The 27,658-nt window shown below is 43.1% G+C and overlaps 1 protein-coding gene across 1 annotated transcript; it reads left to right on the forward strand.

Annotated features, from left to right (window-relative positions):
- LOC110530076 (unconventional myosin-VIIb) lies at positions 1-27,337 on the forward strand. Its single transcript, XM_036985614.2, has 48 exons — positions 1-401; positions 802-839; positions 1,507-1,608; positions 1,980-2,132; positions 2,900-3,084; positions 3,303-3,424; positions 3,504-3,646; positions 4,012-4,125; positions 6,344-6,497; positions 6,776-6,852; positions 7,301-7,420; positions 7,707-7,849; positions 7,993-8,203; positions 8,293-8,428; positions 8,566-8,735; positions 8,891-9,034; positions 9,513-9,671; positions 9,799-9,891; positions 10,039-10,133; positions 10,373-10,457; positions 10,699-10,917; positions 11,008-11,217; positions 11,418-11,732; positions 11,992-12,147; positions 12,329-12,397; positions 12,497-12,621; positions 12,889-13,015; positions 13,171-13,290; positions 13,907-14,080; positions 14,791-15,018; positions 15,769-15,936; positions 16,167-16,284; positions 16,442-16,568; positions 17,508-17,680; positions 18,199-18,380; positions 19,231-19,343; positions 19,592-19,746; positions 21,017-21,170; positions 21,335-21,490; positions 21,713-21,818; positions 21,915-22,028; positions 22,156-22,267; positions 22,476-22,582; positions 22,859-23,044; positions 25,680-25,796; positions 26,201-26,284; positions 26,562-26,681; positions 26,905-27,337. Exons 2-48 carry the CDS (start codon positions 822-824, stop codon positions 27,001-27,003), a joined length of 6,558 nt encoding a protein of 2,185 aa, XP_036841509.2. The 5' UTR covers positions 1-401; positions 802-821; the 3' UTR covers positions 27,004-27,337.
- Positions 27,338-27,658: the final 321 nt, after the last annotated feature.

The following is a 27,658-nucleotide window of genomic DNA, read 5'->3' on the forward strand; positions in this document are numbered from 1 at the left end:
GGGCACTCCCTTAAGTGGCCCTAACTCACAAACTCTATCTAACATGTTCTGTAGTTGAAGTTGTCACTTTTTAAATATAATATTATGGTGTTTCCACTATTAATGGTTAGAAGCAGGCCCAGAATTGAAGGGCGAATTGAGCCAAACGCATTAGGAGAATGAGTGGGTAGGAGGTGACTTTGCTCCGGTCTTCTTGAGCTGTGAGTCTGCAGCATGACAGATCAAAGTCAAAGTGCCATAAAGGAGATGTGTCAAGGGTGCCACCCACTTCCTTGTTCCTTGTGGTATCCAGGTGGGTTGGAGTGAACGTCAGCTAACAATCATTTGAGCTCCACAGCAACTGCACAGGACTTACTAAAGGACTGGGATTTCAATGAGGACCATCACTTGAGTTGCTATAAGTAAGATGGCTGATGTGTTTTTTTTGTGTGTGGTGGTTTTGGTGTAACGATGTGCAGTCATTTCAGTCGCCCTTATAGAATCGTTAGGCTGAATGGTGTAGAGTAACGATGTGCAGTCATTTCAGTCATGCTTATTTATAGAGAAAGGTAGCAGAATTATTGACTTAAGTTCTGTATTGTTTGCCATGTATAGTATGTTGTTTGCATGGATGATTGTAGTCATTGCGCACCATTGTCACCATACAATCACCATTGGATCTTAAAAATGGAGTGACAGCGAAGTCTTTCATACAACATTGAGAAGACACACACTGAGATCACACTATGTCCAGACTCATGTCGTCCACAGATATGTTTTAGAAAATGCATGACTTTTGTCTTTCTTGTTTCTTGAATTTAGGGAAAAGGAGGGTTGTAATTATGGTGATGTTGAGAAAGGTAAGATCCTCAACATAATCTTTGTGGACTATTTGATCAATGTAACCCGAATGCCATCCTTTGATTCTAAAGGTTTTTGAAATGTAATGTAATCAACACTTCCATTGCCTAGTCATTCTATGGAGAATCTCCAATTGTGTCTGGATGTGATCATCTAGGGTTTGGAGTCAATGCCATTGCCATTCATTTCTGGAAATGGCTTGAAATGGGAAATCCTTAGTCTTTTCCCATATCTGTTTGCGCTGTACATATAACCAACTCCTATGGCTAATAGGAGTTGGCGAGACAGCACAAACAGTGATCTTTAGCACACTTGAAATCGTTTACATTTGAGTCATTTAGCAGACACTCTTACCCAGTGCGACTTACTGTTAGTTCATTCATCTTAAGATACAGTGGCTAGATGGGACAACAAACACCTATCTCAGTCATAGTAAGTACATTTCCCCTCAGTAAAGTAGGTATCAGCAGTCAGAGCTCGCAAGAGGTGAACGAAGTCACGTTCTCGCGTTAGTTCACGAAAGGCTCTTTTATTTATCTTTACTTTCACCAGTTTTGGTGGAATTACAAGCGCACTACTTTCGTCAATTGAATTAAATGAAGGGTAAAAGCTGCATTCTTTCGATGTATGACCCTGACCGTGACCCACTGTGCTCCTTGCTTTCAGGGTGAGTGGGTATGGGTGGACCCTGGTATCGGGGTGCCCATCGGAGCCCGGGTCAAATTGATCGATACTGGACACCAGCTACTGGTGGATGATGAAGGAAAGGTGACCATGGCATTTCTTTATTACATGTGTTGTGTTGAATTGTGTGTCTACTGTATTTGAATATACTGTTGGTCCCAAATGTAAATGCATGTAACCTTTATTTAACTAGGCAAGTGAGTTAAGAACACATTTCTTATTTACAATGACGGCCTACCCCGGACGACGCTGGGCAAATGCAACAGTATAATGCCAAACCCCCAGACTTAAATGGATGGTATAGAACCAAATCCTTAAGTTTTCAGACCTTCAGACCTCAAAAAAGTTACGTTATATGTAACCAAAGATTTCGAACAAATCCTACATTGAAGATTTGTGCAAAGGTTCACATCGCACCGCCATATAACTTCCTGAATTGTCCTATGTCATTCCAGGAACACAAGCTCTCCCAGAAGGAGGAGGGCTCCATCAGAGTGATGCACCCAACCTCAGTGGAGGGGGTGGACGACATGATCCGCCTGGGGGACCTCAACGAGGCCGGGCTCCTCAGGAACCTGCTGGTCCGACACAGGCAGGGCATCATCTATGTGAGTCCCCTAATGGATCATGATGTACTACACCCACATGAAAAAAATACTATAGTGCATTACGGTATGAATATTATTGTATTCACTGACAGCCAAAACATGAATATTGTAGTATACTGTAGTATTAACAGTTACCTATAGTATAATACTGTAGTAAAATAAAACTGTAGTATATACTATAGTAATTCATGTAGTATTTTTGCGGATTGTAGCATACAGTGAAAACGTGATCACATGTGAAGTGTTCCAAAAACACAATTTTTCACATGGTTTCACGTGAAATTTTGTGTGAAATCATGTGGTTTTTATGTAAGGGTGTACATTTCAATGTGTGCTTGTGAGTGTCTCTATGTATGAGCATTCATGTATGATGTGCATGAGTTTGTTTGTGTGGTAATTGGCAGTAGGTGGTGGTATGTGCATCAAATTGAGGGAAGTACTACATAAAAACTATTACTTGACCGGTTGAAGTTATTACACTACATATCAAAAAAGTTGTTACTCACCAGTTAATGTAATAACCACCGGTTAATGTAATAACGTTACATTTAGCTGGTAAAGTTATTACGTTAACCAATCAACATTTTATTACGTTACCCAGCAAGTTATTACATTAACTGGTTTTACTACATAATTTTAAAAAAAAGTATTACAAATAGAAAAGTTATTACATTAACTAGTGTTATAACATTAGCCGCTGTTACAGGGTGCTCCAAAACAAATGTGGGCGGCACAAGCCTAAATCGCTGTTATTGTGCTGTGTCCAGACCTACACAGGCTCTGTGCTGGTGGCAGTCAACCCCTACCAAGAGCTTCCTCTCTACACAGCCGACCAAGTGAGGCTGTACCACGGGCGTAGGCTGGGTGAGCTGCCCCCGCACGTCTTTGCCATCGCAGATACCTGCTACTTCAACATGCGCCGCCACAACCGAGACCAGTGCTGCATCATTAGGTGAGGCCAAAAGTACAACCATCCCAGACCGGCAACGTTCCGCTTTTGACACCCAAGTCATTCGATTGGACAAAAGGAAACCAAGGCAGAAGCGTTACATTCCAATGTTGTGGAAGACGCTCTTTGGAGTGGTTCAGTTATACTTTTTATATTGACATTTACACTGGAATTAAACTGAAATCCAAGAATATGACACACTATCTCTTTCTTCCTGTTAGTGGAGAGTCAGGTGCAGGGAAGACAGAGAGCACCAAGCTGGTCCTTCAGTTCCTTGCTGCAGTAAGTGGACAGCACTCCTGGATAGAGCAGCAGATACTGGAGGCTAACCCTATACTGGAAGGTAGGATTTCTTTACTATTAAAATATCTCTCTCCCACATTATCACAACTGACCCACTTCCCATTTCTGTGTTCCCCCAGCATTTGGGAATGCCAAAACAATTCGCAACGATAACTCCAGCCGCTTTGGCAAATACGTGGAAATCTTCTTCAACAAAGATGGCGCCATCGAAGGGGCTCGCATGGAACAGTACTTACTGGAGAAGTCTCGTGTCTGCCATCAGGTGTGGAAGCGCAGGCTGTAAAATCAGAACAATTGGTGAACCAGGATGTTTTGCTGTTGCCCTTTATATTTGAATGAAATGTAGAAATCTCATAGCTAATTGCCTCAAAGTGAATTGCCTTCAAAACTATCTCTCATAAACAACAGGTTTATCTAATTTAAGTCTCGTTGACATGCTTTGTTCGTACTTGGAAGAGGGCCAAATCCATTGCTGGATTGTCCAGTCACCAGGCAAAATGGTGTAATGTCAAGAGATGTTGTCTCTTATACTCGTTTACATTTTAGTCATTTAAGCAGACACTCTTATCCAGAGCGACTTACAGTTAGCTGTAACACTACTTGTTCCTTTGAACTAATTAACTCTAGGCCATGGAGGAGCGGAACTACCACATATTCTACTGCATGTTAGCGGGGATGACGGCAGAACAGAAGAAAACACTGTGTTTGGGAAATGCCGCCGAATTCAGCTACCTCAAGAGGGTAATAGCAACGCACTACTAAAACAACATCCCTTACAGGTTTTACCACTTACATCTTCCTCATTAAGGACATTTTTACTGAGTACAACTAAGTTTTACTGACGTCCTCTTTACAATGCTCCTAGGAAACTGCCCCAGAGCTGGAAAAACAAACTCCTGTATGATTTATGATTTGCTTTAGCATCACCATTTGAAGAGAGATTGGGTGATAGTAGCTATAACTTTGTAGAACGCTGTAGCCCCTAACAAATATGATTTGCTTTAGGATCACCATTGAAGAGAGAGACGGGTCGATAGTAGGGCTGTTGTGGTGACCGTATTACCGCCACACCTGCAGTCACAGTCATGAAGGCAGTCAAATTCCACATGACCATTTAGTCACAGTAATTAGGCTTCTCCAAGCTCTGATGCTGCTGATGGTCATTAGTAGCCTACCAAACTTGCCAACTGCCTCGTACTCGGCACTCTATTGTCCCTCGAATCACTCTGGCATCAATTCAAATGTAATTCAAAATCTAATCAAACACTTCATGAGAGCCCATGAGCTAATGTTGCGCAACATTTCTATAGGCTATGCAATTGCGTGAGAAAACAGTGATGGCCTCTATTAAAAAGAGGAGGATTCCATCAGTTCTCTATAGGTTAGGCCTACTATATTTATTTCTCAACTTTCCTAATATTAAGCACATTGCTTCTCTTTACAACAGGAGTACGGCCTACCGTGAAAATGAAAATGACCCACATGAAAAGCGTCCTCCATTCGCTATTTAAGTGCAGAGATGACATGTATTTTTTCCATATATTATTTAGTACATGTAAAGACAAGATTAGATCAATATTAGTCTGATGGGGGACAATATTAGCCTATCACTTGTGAATGATATATTATCACTTGTGAATGATGCCCAGCTTAAGGCAAGAAACAATTACTTTAAAAAAAAGCATTTTCGAATCATGTAGCCTAGCCCATAGACCTATACGTTTTGATAAGGTTTGTATCACAACTAAAGTGGTCAAATAACTTAACAAAATTAAGCACATTCATCCGCTTTACAAGGGGTGTAGAGTCTAACTGTCATTCATAAGCAGCGTGTGAGTTTCAAGTTTGGGGAAGATCATTTTCACCATAAAAATGCAACTTTATAATATAAGCATTACATGCATAATTGCATGTGTGATCACTTTTGATAATGGTGTTTTCCAGCTGATGGAACATTCGCACTTATAACCTATAACCTTATAACCGTGTGCACATTGCTGCACATATCATGTGAAGAAATAGCCTAATAGTTTATGAACATTTTAAGCTAAACGTTCCGATCTGTTGCGTCTGCCTTTTTTTTTTGTTGATGCTAGCGGTTGTATTCATTTGGGATTTATCGCATCCCACAACTTTCTCAGACTACGTTTGGAATATTTATTTCTTGCACAGAATAGAATAGGTCAATATTGTACTATGGGTGATAGTAGATTGACATTGGCTAATGCTTTTGCTGTTCGTTAGTCCTACTCATCTTGTTGGCTGACGAAAAGTAAATGTGGACAGTTCTTCCAATATCTTCAATATGCACCTTGGAATTGGATAAGGATGCGCACAGTTGCGTCCCCAATGTGTCTGTCTTCACTTGCAGTGAGAGTGTGAGTGAGAGGTGCTTCGGAGCAGGCAGCACTCAGGTTGAAGGGCTTCAAATGGCATGGATTTTTTTTAGGGTGCATTAAGGCCACACAAAGGGGATGCCGCCAGACAATTCACGGCATTATCAAGTGCTTCTCAAGTTTTGAATGAGAGACTGACAGTGTGTACAGCCTGCGCAAAAAAAAAAAAAGCAGAGCTCATGCCTTTTCAAGCAACTTTTTTCTAATGGTCATTAGAGTCGCATCATGCAGCCTTATAATGTATTATTAATCAAAACATATAGCCCTAACATATAGACCTGTCTAAATTGATTTATTGTGAAGGTGTAGGCTACACGGATTTATTAGACTCTTTAAAATGTAGACGTTCCTAAGGTCTGCATCAGTGGCTCGCGTGGAAGCCAGGAGACGCTACATGTGTTTATGTTAATTGATGGTAATTACCGTGAGACCGATAGTTATTTGCTTGACAATCACCGGCTGTCGTGACCGCCACAGCCCTTGTCGATAGTAGCTGTAATTAAGTGGAGAGATGGGGCAATAGCTACAACCGACAGTATAACCTCTGACCCTGTGTTCAATAGGGTGACTGCATTGTCTGCGATGGACGTGACGATGCTAAGGACTACACCCGTATCCGCACGGCCCTGAAGATCCTCACTTTCACTGAGACCCACTGCTGGGAGATCCTCAAGCTGCTTGCTGCACTCCTCCACCTGGGCAATGTCAGCTTCGAAGGTGGGGTCCTCTCTGGGTGTATAACTCGGTTAATGTCTGAGTGTATGATCTATGACCGGAGTTCTTAGGGAACATGACCTGCGCCTTGTCATCCCCCCCCCCCCCCCCCCCCCCAACCCCAATGGCCAAATGTATTGAGACCCTGAAATACTTGAATGTTGAAAGGAAAGGGGGATGGATACCTAGTCAGGTGAACAACTGAAATGTTTATGTTGTAGATTTTTTTTCTACGTGAAAGCTGTGATTGACCAAGTTTTCTTTTGTTATTTGCCTTGCAGCCACCATCTTGAATAACATGGAGAGCTCTGATGTCAGTTTGTCGGATCACTTCACCTTTGCTGCCAAATTGCTGGAGGTATGTATGTTTATTGGCATTTTCATTCTTTGCTGGTATGTTCTGTAATAACTTATAAACTGGGAAGTTCAAGCCCTGAATGCTGATTGGCTGAAAGCCGTGGTATATCAGACCATATACCATGGGTATGACAAAACTTGTATTTTTACTGCTCTAATTACATTGGTAACCCGTTTATAATAGCAATAAGGCACCTCTGGGGTTTGTGACATATGGCCAATATACCACGGCTAAGGGCTGTGTCCTAACACTCCACGTTGCGTCATGTATAAGAACAGCCCTTAGCTGTGGTATATTGGCCATGTACCATACCCCCTCGTGCCTTATTGCTTAAATATACAGTAGTTTATTTACAGTAGCTTTATTTAACTAGGCAAGTCAGATGAGAACAAATTCTTATTTACAATGACGGCCTACTATATACATAGTCTTTGTCTGTTTCCTACAGGTGCAGCCTGCGGCTCTGGCTGTGAGCCTGACCTACCGCTCCTTCATGACCAACAGAGAGCGAGTGTCCAAACCCCTCAACTCTGAACAGGCAGCCGACTCCAGGGACGCCTTCGTCAAGGTAATGAGGCCGCTCCTGTTTGAAGGTACCAAGGCAAGATAGACAATAGGCTGTAACAAGAGAGGAGGCATAAACATAAATATTCACAAAGGCACATAGGCCCGAATCCTGACTTGAGATCTGTGGGCGAATGGACGTAACTCAAGTTTTCGCGCAAGTCTTCCATTGACATCAATACATGATTTATTTGATTGTTGAGTTAAACATGCACATTTCAAGTAAGGGTTTGGCCCGTATTCGACTCAAGTGTACAGAATGTGTGTCGTTTGTGTCATGATTTCGTCAGGCGATATATGGCAAACTCTTCATCTGGATCGTTGGGAGAATCAACAGTGCCATCCATAAGACTCCCACCAACGGTCCCAAATACGTCCGTAACTCCATCGGATTGCTGGACATCTTTGGTTTTGAGAACTTCGACTCAAACAGGTATGCCAGCCAATGTCAAATACTAATTCCCCTTGTCGTTTGTGTGGGGCAATATACTCCTTGTATGTCCTTCATCCTCTCTCCCTGATGGCATATAACCAACCAGTCAATAACACAAACCTTTTCCCCATGCTTTTTCGCAGCTTTGAACAGCTATGCATCAACTTTGCCAATGAGCAGCTGCAGCAGTTTTTTGTGCGCCATGTGTTCAAGCTGGAGCAGGAGGAGTACACTAAGGAGGACATTTTTTGGAAGAACATCACCTTTAGCGACAACACAGACACCCTTGATCTCCTCGCTGTGAAGCCCCTCAACGTGTTGGCCCTGATCGATGAGGAGAGCCACTTTCCCAAGGTATACAATCTCACATTCCTCTATTCAACCATGTTGCGGTGGCAGTTTGAATTGGCGAGGTTTGTGACAACCTTGAATGTTTCTTCCAGGGCACAGATGTCACCATGCTGAACAAGATGAACCGGGCTCATGCGAAGTGCAACAAGTACATTCCATCCAAGAACACCCACGACATGGAGTTTGGGATCCGCCATTTTGCTGGGGTTGTTCACTACGACTCAAACGGTAAACAGACAAAAAAGGGATTGCACCTATACAACATTAGTTGATTCGCTCAAACATAGGAGTGTGATCAATTGGATATTGTCACGTTTTTCGGGGGGGAGGGGGGCACCATTTGATCCTGTCTGCTTTTCCTTCAGGATTCCTGGAGAAGAACAGAGATGCTCTTAACTCAGGCATCCTCAAGTTGATTGAAGCATCCACCAACACGCTGCTGCAACAGCTCTTTGAGAAGGAGCTCTCTGCAAATGTGGTGAAGAACCTTGCAAGCAACAACAGGATCGTTATGACACCCAAGAGCTCTCTACGGGTTTGTAGCTGTTGTTACTATTACGATTCTGACTCTCACGCCAACTCCCATTTAGCTATATCCACCAGTTTCTTCACATAGCTTTCCTGCAGAGATAGTCACTGACAACGGTCCAAAAATCCATGCAGTTGATATTGTGATTTTTCTACCCGCAGGTGGCCCAGACGGACGGCAGGAGGCAGGTGTCCACGCTGAGCGGTCAGTTCCGCCAGTCCCTGGACTCCCTCATGAATGCCCTGTCCAAATGCCAACCCCATTTCATCCGCTGCTTCAAACCCAACGACGATAAGAAGTCCATGGTGAATAAGGCAGCCATTTTGTAGCACTGGGCCAGATACAGGAAGACATGATTCATTGTTTTGTAGCACTGGGACAGATACAGGAAGAAATTATTCATTGTTTTGTAGCACTTGGCCAGATACAGGAAGAAATTATTCATTGTTTTGTAGCACTTGGCCAGATACAGGAAGACATGATTCATTGTTTTGTAGCACTGGGCCAGATACAAGAAGACATGATTCATTGTTTTGTAGCACTGGGCCAGATACAGGAAGAGATGATTAATTGTTTTGTAGCACTGGGCCAGATACAGGAAGACATGATTCATTGTTTTAACGGTGCAATGTCACAATCGGTAGAGGTCAAACTCACACAAAACAGAAACAATATAGGCCGTTATACAGAATGAAAATGGGACAATTCCACGAAAGTCCAATTTGTCCATACTACAGTGCACTCCACTCTACTAGTCAAGCTTAGGAATGTCTCTGTCTTCAGGTTTTTGACAGAAACCTGTGCATACGTCAGCTGCGGTATTCTGGAATGATTGATACCATCAAAATCCGGAAACTGGGATATCCGATCCGTCACACGTTCAAGCAGTTTCTGCAGCGGTACAGAGTGCTTCTGAATACAACCGTTTGTGACCCCAAAACTGTGAGACATATACCTTCATTATTTTGAATATGATGACATATTTGTTAGCACAAAAAGCTCCACGGTTACAATTGCTTTTAGTGGGGTGGTTATGGTTCCCAATATCCTCCTCCTTGTCCTAACTCAGGAGTCAGCCGTAGCCTGCTGCAATGCCATCTGCAAGGCCGTGATCACAGGGCAGGATGGCTGGAAGATCGGCACGACTAAGATTTTTCTAAAGGTACAGTTATATCTACCACACTAGACAACCACAAACATTGGCATGTTGTAACAGTAGTGATGGAATCCCAAATGTCAGTCACAAGAAGCAATTCAAAGAGGTCATATTCACCCTCTATAACCGGTTTCTCACTTTCATCCCACTCAGGATGCCCATGACTCCCTACTAGAGCGGGAGCGAGAGCGAGAGCTCAATAGGAAAGCCCTCATCATCCAGAGGGTGATGCTTGGCCAAAGAGACAGGTAAGGGATGAACACTGAGACACACCGCTTGGGCAGAACCCAGGATAGAGAATGACCGGGCGACGTGTCATACCTGACACAGGTTTGGGATGTTGTGGGATGGCGTTATCTGTTATCCTCTAACACCCCAAATCTAAAGCTTTTACCCCAGAGTTACTTCAGTTGCTCCTATTGTAATACAGTAGGTGTTAACAGTCAGTAAATATTCCAGTTTGGTATAAATGTATTCCTCTTTGCAGGAAGAGCTTTGTGAAGAAAAGGAGAGCTGCTGTGGTAATACAGAAGCGGTGGAGAGGTTATAGAGAGAAAAAGGAATACAGAAAAGTAAGTCACTGGCAGTCAAGGTCTACTAATGTCACGTCAACATGAGCACGGTAAGGAGTCAACTCAGATACACTTCTGAAGACAAACGGAGGTGATATTGATTCATTGCCGTAGCTTAGGAGTGCACGGTATTGTGCTGATGGAGATTTGCTCATATTTGCTTTTTTTTTTATAGACTAATGATCACATGTACCTGCTGCTTCGGGAATCATTTCTACTCCTCTCTGTCTCGTTCAATCAGCTCCAGCTTGGCTTTGAGCGTCTGCAGTCTACGATCCGTGGCCGTCTGGCCCGAGGGCGTTACCTGAAGGAGCTGGCGGCGGCCGTCACAATGCAGTCCCAGGTGCGCGGGTACCTAGCCAGGAAGAGTTATAAGAGCAAGAGAGAAGCTGTGACAGTCCTGCAGGCCCACACCAGAGGCATGCTGGCTAGGAAGACCACCAACAAGATGAAGACCGATGTGAGTGCTGTCATTTGAGAAAAAGTGGGTTTGTGCACCTGTGTGTGCAATTGTGTGAGTTCAATATTTATGTGTGTTTGTGTGTGTTAGGTCTTCCTATCTGCCCAGGAGCGGATGGCGCGGGAGCGGTCAGCTGCGGAGCTCCAGCAGAGGCTAGAGGACGTCCTCAGCCAATCACAAGAGGCTGCTGCCAAGCCGGAGCCAGTCAATGAGCAGGAAATGGTGGAAACTATGTTTGGCTTCCTGCCCAACAGAGTGGCAGTAGGAGGACGGGAGGGACCAGCTCCCGAGGGCTTTGAGGTTAGGCTCACAACCAATGGTAGATCTCCACAGTATATCAACATAGGCTTCTTGCTCAATGATTAACACTGCTAATAGAATGACTGAATCGTTTCTTCTCATTGAAGAAGCATTATACCATTTTACTATTCCCTACCACTTAAAGAAAAGCAAAGAAAATGAACTGAGTTTCCAACTGCACTCTCCCTACCCGTCCTCAGGACTTGGAGAGAACGCTGACCGTCCCAGAGGTGATTGAGGAGAGCCGAGAGGAGAGTCCAGCTCGAGAGGAAAGCCCAGCTCCAGTAGTAATACAAGTACCAGTACCAGCACTAGCTCGGACTGTACCAGCTCCAGAACCCGTACCAATCGCAGTACCAGAGGAGCAACCAGTGGTGGACTACGATGATGAGAATGAGGAGTTCTCCTTCACCAAGTTCAGTGCTCTGCACTTCCAGGGCTCTGCTACCTACAGTCACATCAAGCAGAGGCTGCGGCAGCCCTTGCTCTACCACGAGGACGAGGGAGACGCACTGGTGAGTACTCAATATCAGGCTTCAGTGTGATTCTCAGAGGAATCCAAAGCAAGTATGACATTTTCTTCCTCAATGACATATTCCATATTTTCCTCTCCTCTTTTCTCTTTGTGTACCCTACTTACTCCTCTCCTTATTCCCTTTCCTCTGCTTTCCTCCCTATTTAAAAAAAAACACAATTTGTTCCTCACCCCTTTTTTTCTCCCTTTGTTATTTTTCTTCCCTTCCCCACTTTCTCCTCTGCTCCTCTCCTCCCCAGGCCTGTCTGACAGTGTGGTGGATCATCCTGAGGTTCATGGGGGACATAGCTGAGCCAAAACTGATCAACCAGGAGCCCTCCGCCCCCACTCCCAACCAGAATAACCTGGGCCAGAGGCAGAACAGGAGGCTCAGCAACCTGGTGGGCCTGGATCAGGTACTGTACATTAGGACTCATAGGACAAATTCAGTTCAATTTCGTTCAGTACGACTTTATTCATCCCTGATTTGTCATTTTACATGCTTCCAATAGGTTACTGTTGTTACTGAGTTTGACACACTATAACAGTTTGTCAGATGTCTAAATATAATAGATGTCATATCCATTATTCCATCAGAAAATACTAAGGAAAAATAGAAAGAAACAAGGAACGGGGAATAGAAAAGCTTCGACCATTATAGAGGAGGTATGCTACATAAATATTATTTTGTACTAAGAACTAAAATTAAGCGGAATATCCATGATGCAACAACACAGGATAATTGTCTCTTCTCACCTCCTCCAGTCAGAGACAATGACGGAGGAGAAAGACATTCTGATTGGAGAGGGGCGCACCTTGGATCGGCCAATATCCGACCTTGAAAAACTGCATATTATTGTTGGATACGCCCTATCCAGACGAGATATAAGGTACCAAACCGAATAACAACATGTGAACAATGTTACCCAGAAATGCTCCAGTTATCAATGTCTAGAAAGGTGATTTGCTTTAATACCAAGATTGTTCAATTCCGAACTGATAGTAGATTACAGTTGCAATGCAAATTAATTGGATCCATCTAAACTGGATCCCTCTAAACTGGATCCATCTAAACTGGATCCCTCTAAACTGGATTCCTCTAAACTGGATCCATCTAAACTACTTGAGGCCTTGTCTGTCCTTGTTTGTCCGTGTAGGGATGAGATCTATTGTCAGATCATTAAACAGCTGGTGAACAATAAGAACCAGAAGAGTTCTCTCAGAGGCTGGGTCCTCCTCTCTATCTGTTTGGGTATCTTCCCCCCAACAGAACTCCTTATGCAGGTCAGTCTAAAGTTTTCCTTTTTTATATTCTCTATGTCTTAAGGCGCTGTTTTATGCATAATCATCCATAATCATCATTTTATGCACAGTCAATCAATTACATACACTGTATTTATATTGTGTTCTATTCTATTCTGTTTGACTCTATTCCACAGTACCTGGAGAGCTTCCTGGGCAGAGGACCAAGTAGCTACGGTCCGTACTGTGCTGAGCGTCTGCGTCGCATCGTGGCCAATGGGGAGCGAGGTGAACCACCCTGTTGGATAGAGCTCCAGGTAAGACACAACATCCGAGACACGGAGATACTCATCTGGGTGCCATCTCCCTTCTGACACAATGCAATAGAATAGGGGGGCCTGTCAGGACTCAAATCCCGGGTCCTTTCGATTGTCAGTCCAACACTGTAGCCAAAGAAGCTTACCTCTCTTGACAATGTTGCTAGGTGTGGACTACTGCTGCTGTCAAGCAGTGTCAGCATTACAAGTCATGGACGGTATTATTCTTGAGTCGGGTTTGGTCCGACGACAAAGAAACAGAAACACACCGGCACCCACCCACCCACCCACCCACCCACACTCCACCACAAGAGGTAATATCAGAGTTATCTGGGAGAAAGTTGCTGAACTACAGCTACATTAACCAGTGTTAATGTCTGACCTGTAAAATCGATCCATTCTCTGTTTTTTTGCTCTGCCGACATACCTTTATGTGGGCGGGTTCAGCCTTGTGGGCATTTGGCAAATAAAGCGATCTTAGTCTTACTCTTATGACAGTGACTGTGTTGGTAAGGAGGACATATACAGTATATATACAGAGCATTTATGGGTGCTGTTGTAGTACATCATGCTACAAAGACGACTTCTTACCACGACTCCATCTTCTCATGTGTAGGCCGTCAAGACCAAGAAGGCCACGCAAGTGTCTGTGGCCTTGATGGACGGCCTTAGTGTCAGCCTGCCGGTAGACTCAGCCTGTACCTCCGCCGAGGTGTGCCAGGCTCTGGCCAAGAAAGTCAACCTCAAGGACATCTACGGATTCTCTCTCTACATCGGCTTCTGTGAGAAGGTGCGAATCAAATCGTATTTGTCACATGCACATGCGCCGTATACAACCTTACAGTGGAATGCTTACTTAGCAAGCCCTTGACCAACAATGCTTTAAGAAGTTAATAATAATAATAATTAAACAGCAGCAGTAATATAACAAGCGAGGCTATATACAGGGGGTACCGGTACAGAGTCAATGTGCGGGGGCACCGGTTAGTCAAGGTAATATGTACATGTAGGTAGAGTTAAAGTGACTATGCATAGATTATAAACCATTTTTAGAGGAGGAAACCCCCACGGGTTTTTTGGCACACCTAGCCATGCAAATAAAAGAAGTACACATTAACGAAGAAGAGGCATAATGAATACAGCAGTGTCAATAGGTTCTCTTCCTCGTCACATGGCTAGGGGATACATTACTGTGGTATCCTGGTTCTGGGCATCGTGCCTTCTGAATTGAGACATTTATTGTGTCAGTTGAATATTAAGAAGGAACATTTAAAAAGAATTTGGAAATTAGTCTTGACATCATTTGACTACCATTTATTAGCATATTCGCTAGCTTTCAGAACTTGCATTGACTAGCCCCGTAACATGTTTTGACTAGCCCTGTGACATTTTTGACTAGCCCTGTGACATGTTTTGACTAGCCCTGTGACATGTTTTGACTAGCCCTGTGACATGTTTTGACTAGCCCTGTGGCATGTCTTGTCACTGTGCTTTTTCCAGGTGTGGTCCCTGGGCAGTGGCGGGAGGCACGTGATGGACGCCATCTCGCAGTGCGAGCAGGAAGTGAGGCGGAAGGGCGAGGAGGAGCAGCACGCCCCTTGGAGACTCTACTTCCGCAAGGAGCTGTTCACGCCCTGGCACGATTCCTCGATCGATGCCGTCAGCACGGATCTCATCTACAGACAGGTCATCAGAGGCCTCAAGTCTGGGGAGTACCATTCTGAGAAGGTGAGCCGTTTTTTGACAGTGCACACGTCTAAGAGCCCACCCACCCAGACGATGTGGATATCATATCACAGATACGGCAATGGTGTAATTGTGAATGTGGCCTCCACGTCTCTCTCTCTCGAGGTAGATTGACTATGAACCAAGCGTGGATCTTAGGAGTCACATTGTCACACTGGACTCTATGTGAAAAGTCATGAAAGAAAAACAAGAAAAAAATATATATAAAGACTGTTTGAAGTGGATTATTTATTGTTTTACCCCCTTTTCGGGATATCCAATTGGTAGTTCCAGTCTTGTCCCATCGCTAAGACTCGGGAGAGTTGAAGGGCAAGAGCCATGCGTCCTCGAAACACAACCCTGCCAAGCCGCACTGCTTCTTGACACACTGCTCGCTTAACCCGGGAAGCCAGCCGCAGCAATGTGTCGGAGGAAACACCGTCAAGCTGGCGACCGTTGTCAGCGTGCAGGCGCCCGGCTCGCCACAAGGAGTCGCTAGAGCGCAATGGGTCAAAGAAATCCCTGGCCGGCCAAACCATCCCATATTCCAGACGACGCTGGGCCAATTGTGCACCGCCTCATGGGTCTCCTGGTCACGACCGGCTGTGACACAGCCTGGGATCGAACCCGGAGCTGTAGTGACGCCTCAAGCACTGCGATGCGGTGCTGTGGAAATTCTATTAACTAAACAAGACTGTCTTTCTTTGTAATTGGACCTAAACAGATGTTTTGTTTTATTTTTCTGTCATGCAGGAGGATGACTTTGTGCAGCTCGCAGCAATGTACTACTATGTGACGTTTGGGTCTGCCATCAGTGGAGAGAATGCCAAGAAGGTGGTGGAGGAATGCATCACCACTGAACTTATTGAGACCAAGTCACAAGGAAAATTGATTCAGCTGGTCAACGCAGCACACACACAGGTAAACTGCTACTCACTGGTAAAATAAGTAATGGCCAGACAATTTGTATTTTATAAAAAATGTCCTGCAATGAAATTTTAATTAGTGTATGTTATCCCAATCAACCATGGCAAAGTTAAGTAATGTAAAGGGAAGTCAAATAAAAAGTTATGTTAAGTTATGTAGAGTAGAATAACGTTGATGCCAGACAAAAATGTATCAACAAATAATCATCCCAATCATTCTTACAGGGTCCTTACATAAACAGCAGAAAGAGCACAGACAGCGTGAAGGGGGACGTGGTTGACTACGCTCGTCAGAAATGGCCCATTTACTTCTCCAAGTTCTACGAGGTTACGCAAATGTCCGGTAAGTCTAACAGGAATACGTCTGCAACAATGGACCAGGTGAGGCTGGTTTCATTTCACACGATGAACCTTTTACAGTAGCTGGTTCACATCAGGCAAAATAGAAATGTTCTTTGTCAAAGAGGATTTTTAGTACTAAGCTATTTACACATCCACAGGACCTCCTCTACCCAAAAGCAATTTTATTGTGGCCATCAACTGGAATGGGATCTCCTTCCAGGATGAGAAAGAGAAGAAGCTCATTGAGCTGTCCTACCCGGAGGTGACTGGGGTGAACAAGTCAAGGTATGGACAAGGCCCTGTTCAAATATTTCAGAAATGCGTCCTTGTTTCTTTCCTTCCTTCCTTCTGTTAGGTTCTAATTGTTTTTGAGTAAACACTCTACGGACACTATGAAACCAAGTTTAACTTATCCCAGAGGATCAATACAGCTGCATTAGACAATGACATATTCACACAAGCACTGATATTTAACTAGGCTGAGTCTCCTCCTACACATCTAAACAGCCAATGCATCTCTGTTGCTAGACAGAACCTTAGTGATATCTGTTCTTCCGCACTTCATCTGACCTGACCTCTGCCCCAAACTGCTCACTTCTTCCCAACTCACGGCTGTTATGGTGACTGCTACCAGACTGTGTCTCTTCTCCTCCCAGAGGATCCATCCCATAGGATCACTGAAGGCTAACAATAGCATATCCTGACATAATCTAAACGTTATACATGAATAAGTATATTTCATATTCTCCGAACCCAACACTTCCTTCCTACCTTCCTTCAAGTGATCACTGATCTGATTTGGTTGGATTTGTGGAAGCAATAGAGGGATAAATGTACTTTCACCTATACAATCACTTATAGATCTGTACTTACCTCAAGGAAACAAGAAAGGATGCATTTGTTAAGTTTTCAAACAGGGCTCAGAATACACAATCCAAACTAATTTTCTACAGTGGCAGTTTATTGTTCAGTTGTCAAGTAGTGGTGGTCGTCACTGTTCACATACTCCCTCATACAGACACCCGATCCACCATGAAGTTATCACATATATTTCACATACACTTCACACATGTTTCACATACACTTCGCACATGTTTCACATACACTTCACACGTTTCACATACACTTCACATGTTTCACATACACTTCACACATGTTTCACATACACTTCACATGTTTCACATACACTTCACATGTTTCACGTACGTTTCATATGTTCCTCAGTGATGACGGCAGGATCGACAGCGGTCAGTCGGTGAGCCTGGCCACACTGAGAGGGCAGTTCCTACTGCAGTCTGTGGATGCAGGAGAGATGGCTGACCTGATCCAGTGGTACCTGGAGGGCCTGAAGGAGCGCTCCGTCTACGCAGTGGCCCTGCAGGACGTCAACAAACAGGGTAGGAGTATGACAATGAATCACTTGATCACTCACCTCACAGCTTAGATTGACTGATTTTGGATAGGTTTGGCTTGGGTTAAACTGTGTATCTGTGAGCTCCAAAGGGTTAACTAGATGGATGCATTTGGCAGAATCATAGTATATCAATAGACAGTGTATGAGTATGACAACCCGTGGTTCATCTATTTGGATGAGATAGGCAAAGGCCATGCTGTATAGCACTGCTTAAGAGTGGTGTGTATCTGGATGTATTCCATAGAATCCTAGTGCTGTAAATTGTACTGTAAAACAATTTGTTTTATCCCTATCAGACAACGCAGTTAGTAGGTAGTCAGTGTTTAATAAAAAACAAGTATATCCAAAAAAGGACCAGTCATACATAGACAGTAGGGTTTTTTTGGGCTGGGGATCGTGCATGACCATTATGGTTCGTCTTATGTACGTGGGTGAGTCTACTTCTATCTCTCTCTCTCTCTCTCTCACGCGCGCTTTCTCTCTCGCTTTCTCACACGGCAGACGACCCCACGTTGCTGAGCTACAAGAGAGGGGACGTGCTGGTCATCGTGAAGGATGGAGAGTACTCCCCCGCCCGGGGATGGATCAAAGGCACTAACGAGCGCACCGGGAACACCGGCGCCATCTCCACGGACACTGTCCTGGTTCTGCCAACTCTTGAAAAGCCCAGCGATACCACACTGGTAAGAAGGTTCTAGACTCAGTTCAAACACTTATTCGTATGGTTAGAAGAATAGGCCGTGGAACAGTCAACTGGTCCCAGATCTATTTGTGTGGTCTTTACAACACACATAGAAGTTGGCAAGACGACACAAACAGATCTGGGACCAGGATAAAATAAACAGTGCAAAGACAGTTGTACAAACACAGAAGAGGGTGATAAAAAAATTTAAAAAATGGGATGGGACTATATTGAGATACGAACATAGTGCCAACGGGGATGTGCAAGGGTGAATGATAAGATTCTCATATGTAAGGTAATAATGGCACATGGCTGCATTCCATTCCAGACAGTTGTCCTTTGAACTGCTGTCTGTCTGTAGAGATGAGATAGGGGAAGACAATATAATGGAACCTTGGTGGAGTACACCTACATGTATGTTTTTGTATATTTATCATATTGATTGTTGATCCCATGTTCCGTATCAGCATCTCCTGCACTGATGAAAGGCTACTCCAAACTCTGTGCTGTGTACAAGCCTGTGAATTGAACGTGTCTGACTATATGGTCAGACTGGTTCTACTTTTGCGTTTTACTAAGAAAAGGCTGTATGTTTTATTTAAGTAGTCTGTGTTCAGCAAGTGGAAATGTGTCTAATAAGCTATAAGAAGTTTGTGAAGGGATATTTTTTATTTTGTGTTTTAAGTTGTCATTTCAGTTGTACTTGGTGTTTTCACTGTTACAAACAATACGCTTATGGTGGGGCAAGTCCACATCATGTCCAGTCCCCATTCTTAGGAGGATTGCGGCAGGGGAAGACTACCCTCTGCTGGTCGTACTAAAGTTGTGTTTTTGTTTGTTTGAACCATCAGAGTCTGCTGAATCTGAGCCCAGACCAGAAGAAGACAGTGGCTCAGAACGCCCACGAAAGGGAAGAAGCAATCTCCCCCGTCTCACTGAAAGAGTTTGCCCTTGAGTACTTTAGGTAGAGAAAACCCTTCAATAAATCCACTCGAAATCCACTCTCACTTTTATTTCAATTACAGATGCAACCACTGACTCACCATTTCAAATGTAATAATTACCCTGATGTTTTTTTTTTTTTATGATTCCAATGTCACAGTAACCTGACCAATTATCTCACTACCACATTTTGCGTGGTTTACAGCCAATTCTACAGTTACACTTTATTCTCAAGGCATCAACTTAACTTTGTTTTCTTTGTTCCCCCAGGCAGCCTGGTAAAGAGGGCGGCCGTGGGGCGCAGGCCAGAGGGGCAGGCAGGGAGAAACTGTGGGCTGCCTCCAAAGAACCCATCAAACAGCCCCTACTGAAGAGTCTGGTGGGCAACACCGACCTTAGCCATCTGGCCTGCATCTCCTTCACTGATATCCTTTACTGAAATACATTATTTGTTAAAGGGGAAGTTCAGGATTTTGCAACATGATTGTTAGATGGTTCCTCACCCTGAAAGTAGTCTGTAGGCTATGATAACTGAACCAGGGATTACAGTTTTTCTTTAAACAGCCACTACAAACTCAAGCTAACTTTAGCCACCACTAGCTACCAGTCAATTGAAATGATAGGTTCTTGCGTTCATGTATTTTTTTTAAATGGCCAAATCACCTCTAAAGGCCCAGTGCAGTCAAACATGTGGTTGTCCTGTATTTTATATATATTTTCACATATGAAGTTGGAATAATACTGTGAAATTGTGAAAATTATGCAAGAGCTGTTTAAAAGGGCCACCTGAAATGTCATCCTGTTTTGGTGGCATGGAGTTTTGTGCTGCATGGTGACATCACCAGACGGTATAAATTAACAGACCAATAACAAAGAGAGTTTCAAACCTCTCTGCCAATAACAGCTAGTTTTCAGGGTTCATATCCCTCCTATTAGGCTCGTCCAATTAGACCCCTCACTCAAACCACTCCCAGACAACCCTAGCAAAATTCTTGCTTGAGAAATGGCTTTTTGCAAAAAAAACTGTTTTTGTTTCTTTTTGCCCGTTTCGATTGAAAACAATCACAGTAAGGTACTTAATTGTTACCCAGAAAGGATTTGATATTGAGAAAAAAGCATCTGCATTGGGCCTTTAAATCTGCCATCCTTAATGGTAAAACTACCATGTCCCTTTGCGATATTACAACAACAAAGAAGTTGCTGCAAACCTCACACACTGTTTCCCACTCGGAAATCATTGCACGTGCGATAGAGCAGTAGCATATGTACTGCATTTTATTTCTTTATTTTTCACCTTGATGCATGATTCTCCCCAGCTCTGCTTTTAGCTAGCTGTGGCTAAACTTATCTGAAATTTGTAGTGGCTGTTTAGAGAATACCGAACCACGGATAACAGTTTTTTCTGGCCCAAAGATTACTTTCAGGGTGAAAAACCCATCTAATATCAAGTTGTAAAATCCTGAACTTCCCCTTTAATTTAGGGCCATTTGATGATGTTCATGTTGCTATTGAGGCTAACACTGGAGATATTTGAAGAAGACACTCGGGACTGATTATACCTGTGTTTATTAGAACTGAAGACCTCTAAAAGTGAATAAAAATAATAATAATTCAATGGAGTAGCATTTACCCAATTACCCCACAAAAATGTCTCTCCAAGTGGAGTTTTCCTGTTGTCCTTAACCTTTCCCTCACCTATCCTAAAGTACATGGGAGATTACCCTATCAAACAGGTGCGCCAGCCCATAGAGCTGACTGACCAGATCTTTGGTCCGGCCACTCAGCATGTACCTTTACAGGACGAGGTCTACTGCCAGATCATGAGGCAGATGACCAGTAACAGCAGCAGGTATGTGTGGTAATGACCAACGATAAACTGTCATGCCAGCTATTGCACATGTATTACTAGGAAATAATCATGTATATGTATGTATGTATGGTGCTCGATTTCTTATTCTATGATAAAAATTCTCTCTCTCTCTCTCTCTCTCTCTCTCTCTCTCTCTCTCGCAGGATGAGTGTAGACTATGGTTGGCAGCTCATGTGGCTGTGCACCGGCCTTTTCTCCCCCAGCCAGTCCCTGCTGAGGTACACCCAGCGTTTCCTAGAGTCACGGCCCAGAGAGCCCCTGGCTGCAGACTGCCTCCAACGGCTACAAATGCTGCTCAGGTACGGCTCCAAAACACACTGCAGTGAATTTGGGGGGAGACTGGGACTCGAACCAATGCCCCTGCGAATACAACACCTAAGCCAAGTTACCAAGAGGTCTCAATCTGAATCACTTGGACAAGGTTTCTGGTGTTGTGCTAACGATGCTACAATATCTGGTATTGAGGTATTACGTACTAAAATGATTGGGGGGAAATTAACGCTACTGTCCTCTGGTTGTAGTATGGAGCCCAGGAAGCTGCCTCCCCATCAGGTGGAGGTGGACGCCATTCAACAGAACAGCAGCCAAATCTTCCATAAAATCCACTTCCCCAATGACTCAACTGAGGTGGGCCACATGCTTCCATTGTACTTGTTTAGTACAGTTATCTTATGTCTATCACAACATAATGTATCTTGTCTTGCGTGTTACTCTTTAATTTAGCTCTTCGAGGTGACTTCAACAACTAGGATTCGTGACCTTGTCCGTAATATTGCCTACAAGCTCATTCTGGCCTCAGCTGACGGTTACAGTCTCTTCATGAAAACGCCAAACAAGGTTCATTTCAAGTTCTTATCACAACTTTTTGGAGAGAGAGAAAAAACTATTTTCAAGCCACAGCTTAAGTTTGTGTTGGTAGTGTGAATGAGTGCACGTAAACATTTTCTTGCTTTGTTGCTTTCAGGTGATGAGCTTGGAGGATCAAAACTACTTCTTTGACAGTTTGAGGCAGACCACAGACCAACCTAAGAAAACAAAGAAAGTCAGAGAGGCAAGAAAAGGTGGTAAAACGGAGGGTAAGGCACAGTATTGAATTGAACAGATACAATGCATATGTGGCCACCAAGTTGTCAGTGCTTTAAGATGGTTGCTCAAGAAAACAAACAGGCAAAAGCATAATATAATGTATGCAAAATATCAAAGTAGACCCTTACACCCACCAAGTTGTCAGTGGATTGAAACTGCTATGCTATGCTATGAGGTCTGAGGGTCCCTGTTTTTCAGGAGCTCCGGCCACCATGCCCTACCTGGTCATCTACATGAGGAAGCTGTGGTTCAACGTGACCCCAGGAAGAGACCTGACCTCTGACCTTACTTTCCACTTCCCACAGGTCGAGCAGAAAACACACATACACATACGTGCACACACACACACACGCACACACCCTCACACGCACGCACGCACACACGCACACACACAACACGCACACACGCACACACACACACGCACATGCTCACATGCACACACACACACACACACACACACACACACACACACACACACACACACACACACACACACACACACACACACACACACACACACACACACCCATCCACCCACCCAGTTCTTCACCAAAACTCATACACAAACCTCTCCCCCTCAGGAGTTCCCAAAGTACCTGCGTGGCTACCACAAGTGTACCAAGGAGGAGATGATCAGCCTGGCTGGCCTGCTGTTCAGGGTCAAAGTGGACACGGACAGATCCCAGTTTGTCATGATTCCCAGGATGCTGAAAGAGCTGGTGCCGGCTGATGAGATTAAAACCATGTCCCCAGAGGACTGGAAGAAGGTAGGAGGAGGAGGAGGGGGGAGGAGGAGGAGGAGGAGGGAGAAGAGGAGAGAGAAGAGGAGGAGGAAGATGACACATATGACTTTTACAGTTGAAGTCGGAAGTTTACATACACTTAGGTTGGAGTCATTAAAACTCATTTTGCAACCACTCCACAAATTTCTTGTTAACAAACTATAGTTTTGGCAATTCAGTTAGGACTTCTACTTTGTGCATGATACAAGTAATTTTTCCAACAATTGTTTACAGACAGATTATTTCACTTATATGTCACTGTATCAAAATTACAGCGGGTCAGAAGTTTCATACACTAAGTTGACTGTGCCTTTAAACAGCTTGGAAAATTCCAGAAAATTATGTCATGGCTTTAGAAGCTTCTGATAGGCTAATTGACATCGTTTGAATCAATTGGAGGTGTACCTGTTAATGTATTTCAAGGCCTACCTTCAAACTCAGTGCCTCTTTGCAAACAACAACACAGAGTTACACATGGAATAAACAAGCATACAGTCAATAACACAATAGAAAAAAAATAACATCTATATACAGTGTGTGCAAATGGCGTGAGGAGGTAAGGCAATAAATAGGCCATAATAGCGAAGTAATTACAATTTAGAAAATGAACTGGGGTGATAGATGAGCCGATGGTGATGTGCAAGTAGAAATACTGGTGTGCAAAAGAGCAGAAAAGTAAATAAAAACAATATAGGGATGAGGTAGGTCGATAGGGTGGGCTATTTACAGATAGGCTATGTACAGCTGCAGCGATCGGTTAGCTGCTCAGATAGCTGATGTTTAAATCAATCCCAGAACAACAGCAAAGGACCTTGTGAAAATGCTGGAGGAAACAGTTACAAAATTATCTATATCCAATGTAAAACGAGACCTATATCGACATAACCTGAAAGGCCGCTCAGCAAGGAAGAATCTGCTGCTCCAAAACCGCCATAAAAAAGCCAGACTACGATTTGCAACTGCACATGGGGATAACGATTTTTGGAGAAGAAAATCTGGTCTGATGAAACAAAAATAGAACTGTTTGGCCATAATGACCATCGTTATGTTTGGAGGAAGAAGGGGGAGGCTTGCAAGCTGTGAAGCATGGTGGTGGTTTCATCATGTTGTGGGGGTGCTTTGCTGCAGGAGGGACTGGTGCACTTCAGTCAGGAAGTTAAAGCTTGCTCGCAAATGGGTCTTCCAAATAGACAATGACCCCAAGCATACTTCCAAAGTTGTGGCAAAATGGCTAAAGGACACCAAAGTCAAGGTATTGGAGTGGCCATCACAAAGCCCTGACCTTAATCCTATAGAACATTTGTGGGCAGAACTGAAAAAGCATGTGCGAGCAAGGAGGCCTTACAAACCTGACTCAGTTACACCAGCTCTGTCAGGAGGAATGGGACAAAATTCACCCAACTTATTGTGAGAATGTTGTGGAAGGCTACCCAAAACGTTTGACCCAAGTTAAACAATTTAAACAATAAAGGCAATGCTACCAAATACTAATTGAGCGTATGTAAACTTCTGACCCACTGGGAATGTGATGAAAGAAATAAAAGCTTCAATAAATCATTCTCTCTACTATTATTCTGACATTTCACCTTCTTAAAATAAAGTGGTGATCCTATCTGACCTAAGACAGGGCATTTTTACTAGGATAAAATGTCGGAAATGGTGAAAAACGGAGTTTAAATGTATTTGACTAAGGTGTATGTAAACTTCCGACTTCAACTGTATTTCTATCTATTGTACACTGCTACACTGTCAGTCCTTCATGTTATTTAGCTTTATATGAGATTTGGAATGCCTCTCTTACTCTGTCCATTACTAAGTGGTGGAAAAAGTATCCAATTGTGATACTTGAGTAAAAGTATAGCTACCTTTTTATGAAAAGTTACTCAAAGTAAAAGTCACCCAGTAAAATACTACTTGAGTAAAAGTCTAAAAGTATTTGGTTCTAGATATACTTAAATATCAAAAGTAAATGTAATTGCTTAAATTAAATAAAAGTAAAATTATAAAATATTTCAAATTCTTTATAGTAAGCAAAGCAGACACCACCATTTTTTTTATATATTTTTTTAAAACATTAACAGATAGCCAACACTCAAACATGGTTTAATGAGTCCGCCAGATCAGAGGCAGCGGGGACGATTACAGATGTTCTCCTGTGCTTGAATTGGACCATTTTCCTGTCCAGCTAAGCATTCAAAATGTAACGAGTACTTTTGGGTGTCAGGGGAAATGTTTGGAGTAAAAAGTACATTATTTTCGGTAGGAATGTAGAAAGTAAAAGTTGTCACAAAAACAACAAAAAAAGTACAGATACCCCCAAAAAACGACTTAAGTAGTTCTTTGAAGTATTTTTAATTAAAGTACTTTACACCACTGCTATTACTAAGCAGATGGCTCATTTCAATCATTTCAATGAAGGATCCTTTCTGCAATTAGAACTACCATCACGACCTCAAGTCTAGTTATTCAGCCAAAATCCCCAACAGTGTATTAATAGCATCACTATGACACATTTTGCCCAGATTTATATCATGCATATGGTAATGATTGAAAGCATATAGTAGTAAAGAAATACTGAAACTCGCATTTCTGAATCTGTTGTTTTCTTCTTCCCTTAAAGCACATCATCTCCTCCTACAACAAGCAGGCCGGGATCACCTTGGACGAGGCTAAAGTGGCCTTCCTAAAAGGCATCTGCCACTGGCCGACGTTCGGCTGTGCTTTCTTTGAAGTAAAGGTACGTTGGGAGATAGCTCAAGTCAAAGGTAGCTTAGTGGTTAAGATTGTTGGGCGTTGCTGGTTCAAATCCCTGAGCTGACTAGGTGAAAAATCTGTCAGTGTGCACTCGAGCAAGCCACTTCACCCTTGTCAAATCAATCTTTATTTGTCACATGCGCCGAATACAACAAGTGTAGACTTTACCGTGAAATGCTGACTTACAAGCCCTTAGCCAAGAGCGCAGTTCAAGAAGAAGAAGATATTTACCAAGTAGACTAAAATAAAAAGTAATAATTAAAAGTAACACAATAAGAATAACGAGGCTCTGGATAAGAGTGTCTGATGTAAATATGAAAATGATGCATGTTGACACACCGGACTTTTCATGCCAGTGTTGACTTTCTGTATGTTCTTGCTTCACAGCAAACCTCTGAACCGAGTTACCCGAGTATTGTCCAGATTGCAATCAGCAAGCAAGGAGTCAGCTTTATCGACCCCAAAACAAAGGTAAAAGCACAATAGTTGTATATGATTATTTCCATGTTATCACCATTATCAGATCATTTGACTTACATCTAGAGGGCATTTACTGCCAGATGGTCATACGCAGTAACTATGCTGACCTTTTCTTAAAACCACAAATCTGAGATGCTTACACGTGAACTCCATATGCTGCACCACAACACCAAGCTAGGATCCCACTTCTGCCACCATCAGCACTATAAAGTATTGACCTTCCCTGTTTTAACCAAACATGACCTTTTGATCTTACCCTAAACCTCAGGAGTTGCTGGTCATGCACCCGTTCAACCGCATCACCAATTGGTCCAGCGGGAGCACCTACTTCCACATGACCATTGGCAACCTGGTCAAAGGGAACTCTTTCCTTTGTGAGACCTCATTGGTAAGTGGCCATTACGTCTTCGCTCTCAAAATGAGAGATGTTACCTCCTATAAACCAGCACGTGTACATTTTGTGTGAATCCAAAGTGCTGATAGTGTTTGTTGAGGGCGTACTAAGTGACCTTCACAAACACTTGTATTGTAGTGACTTCACTAGAGAATGTGACTTAACTTAACTGCCTCAACGTGCATACCCCAACAACTGTGTTTTGTCTCCTCTTCAGGGTTACAAAATGGATGACCTCCTATCATCTTATGTGAACATGTACGAGATGCAGAGGCAGTCTGTGCGACCCAGAAATAACTCCATGTTCCCCACCTAATGCCTGGCTGGGAAATAGGCAGGACAAGGCAGATTAATTTATAAAACAGTAAACCAAGCATGAAGGGAAACCCAATGGATACAGCTTGTAATTTGACGGAGGGATTACTTTTCATCTGGTCTAAACCCCTTTGCATAGCTTTGTAATGGTTGCCATATTGAATTGGCACTGTGCCTTGTCTTGTGTTGTGTGTAAAAGGGTTCTCATCACCATTTTGAATACCAGTATCCACAGTGTGGAACTAGAAAAAAAAAGACAAATCATGTGTATATACAAACAAGGCTTGCCCTCACAGAACAAAATTAATAAAGCATTTTTGAATTATGAGATGGCAGCTCACGTTGTGTGTGTGTGCATAAATTGGACGTTTTTTTATTCTTCATTAAAACGTTTTGACTTTTTTTATTGGCTCACCCACCAACTCTTCAGAGGACCAAAGCTACTTTGTGTTTTTGTTTTTACAGCTTTTGTGTTTACATACACACATTTGACACACATGGTACTTTCATACACAGTAGTTACGTAACAAAGATATATCGTTTTTTTATATATATAGACATTACATTTAGGATAGATAGTACTCAGACATCTCCGGCATACACGATTATCTATAGTGTTTTCAGTAATAACTATTACCAATCAGGAGCTTTTTAAT

Source organism: Oncorhynchus mykiss, chromosome 8, assembly GCF_057628025.1.
Source record: "Oncorhynchus mykiss isolate SJ-2025 chromosome 8, ASM5762802v1, whole genome shotgun sequence".
Taxonomy (NCBI): Eukaryota; Metazoa; Chordata; class Actinopteri; order Salmoniformes; family Salmonidae; genus Oncorhynchus; species Oncorhynchus mykiss.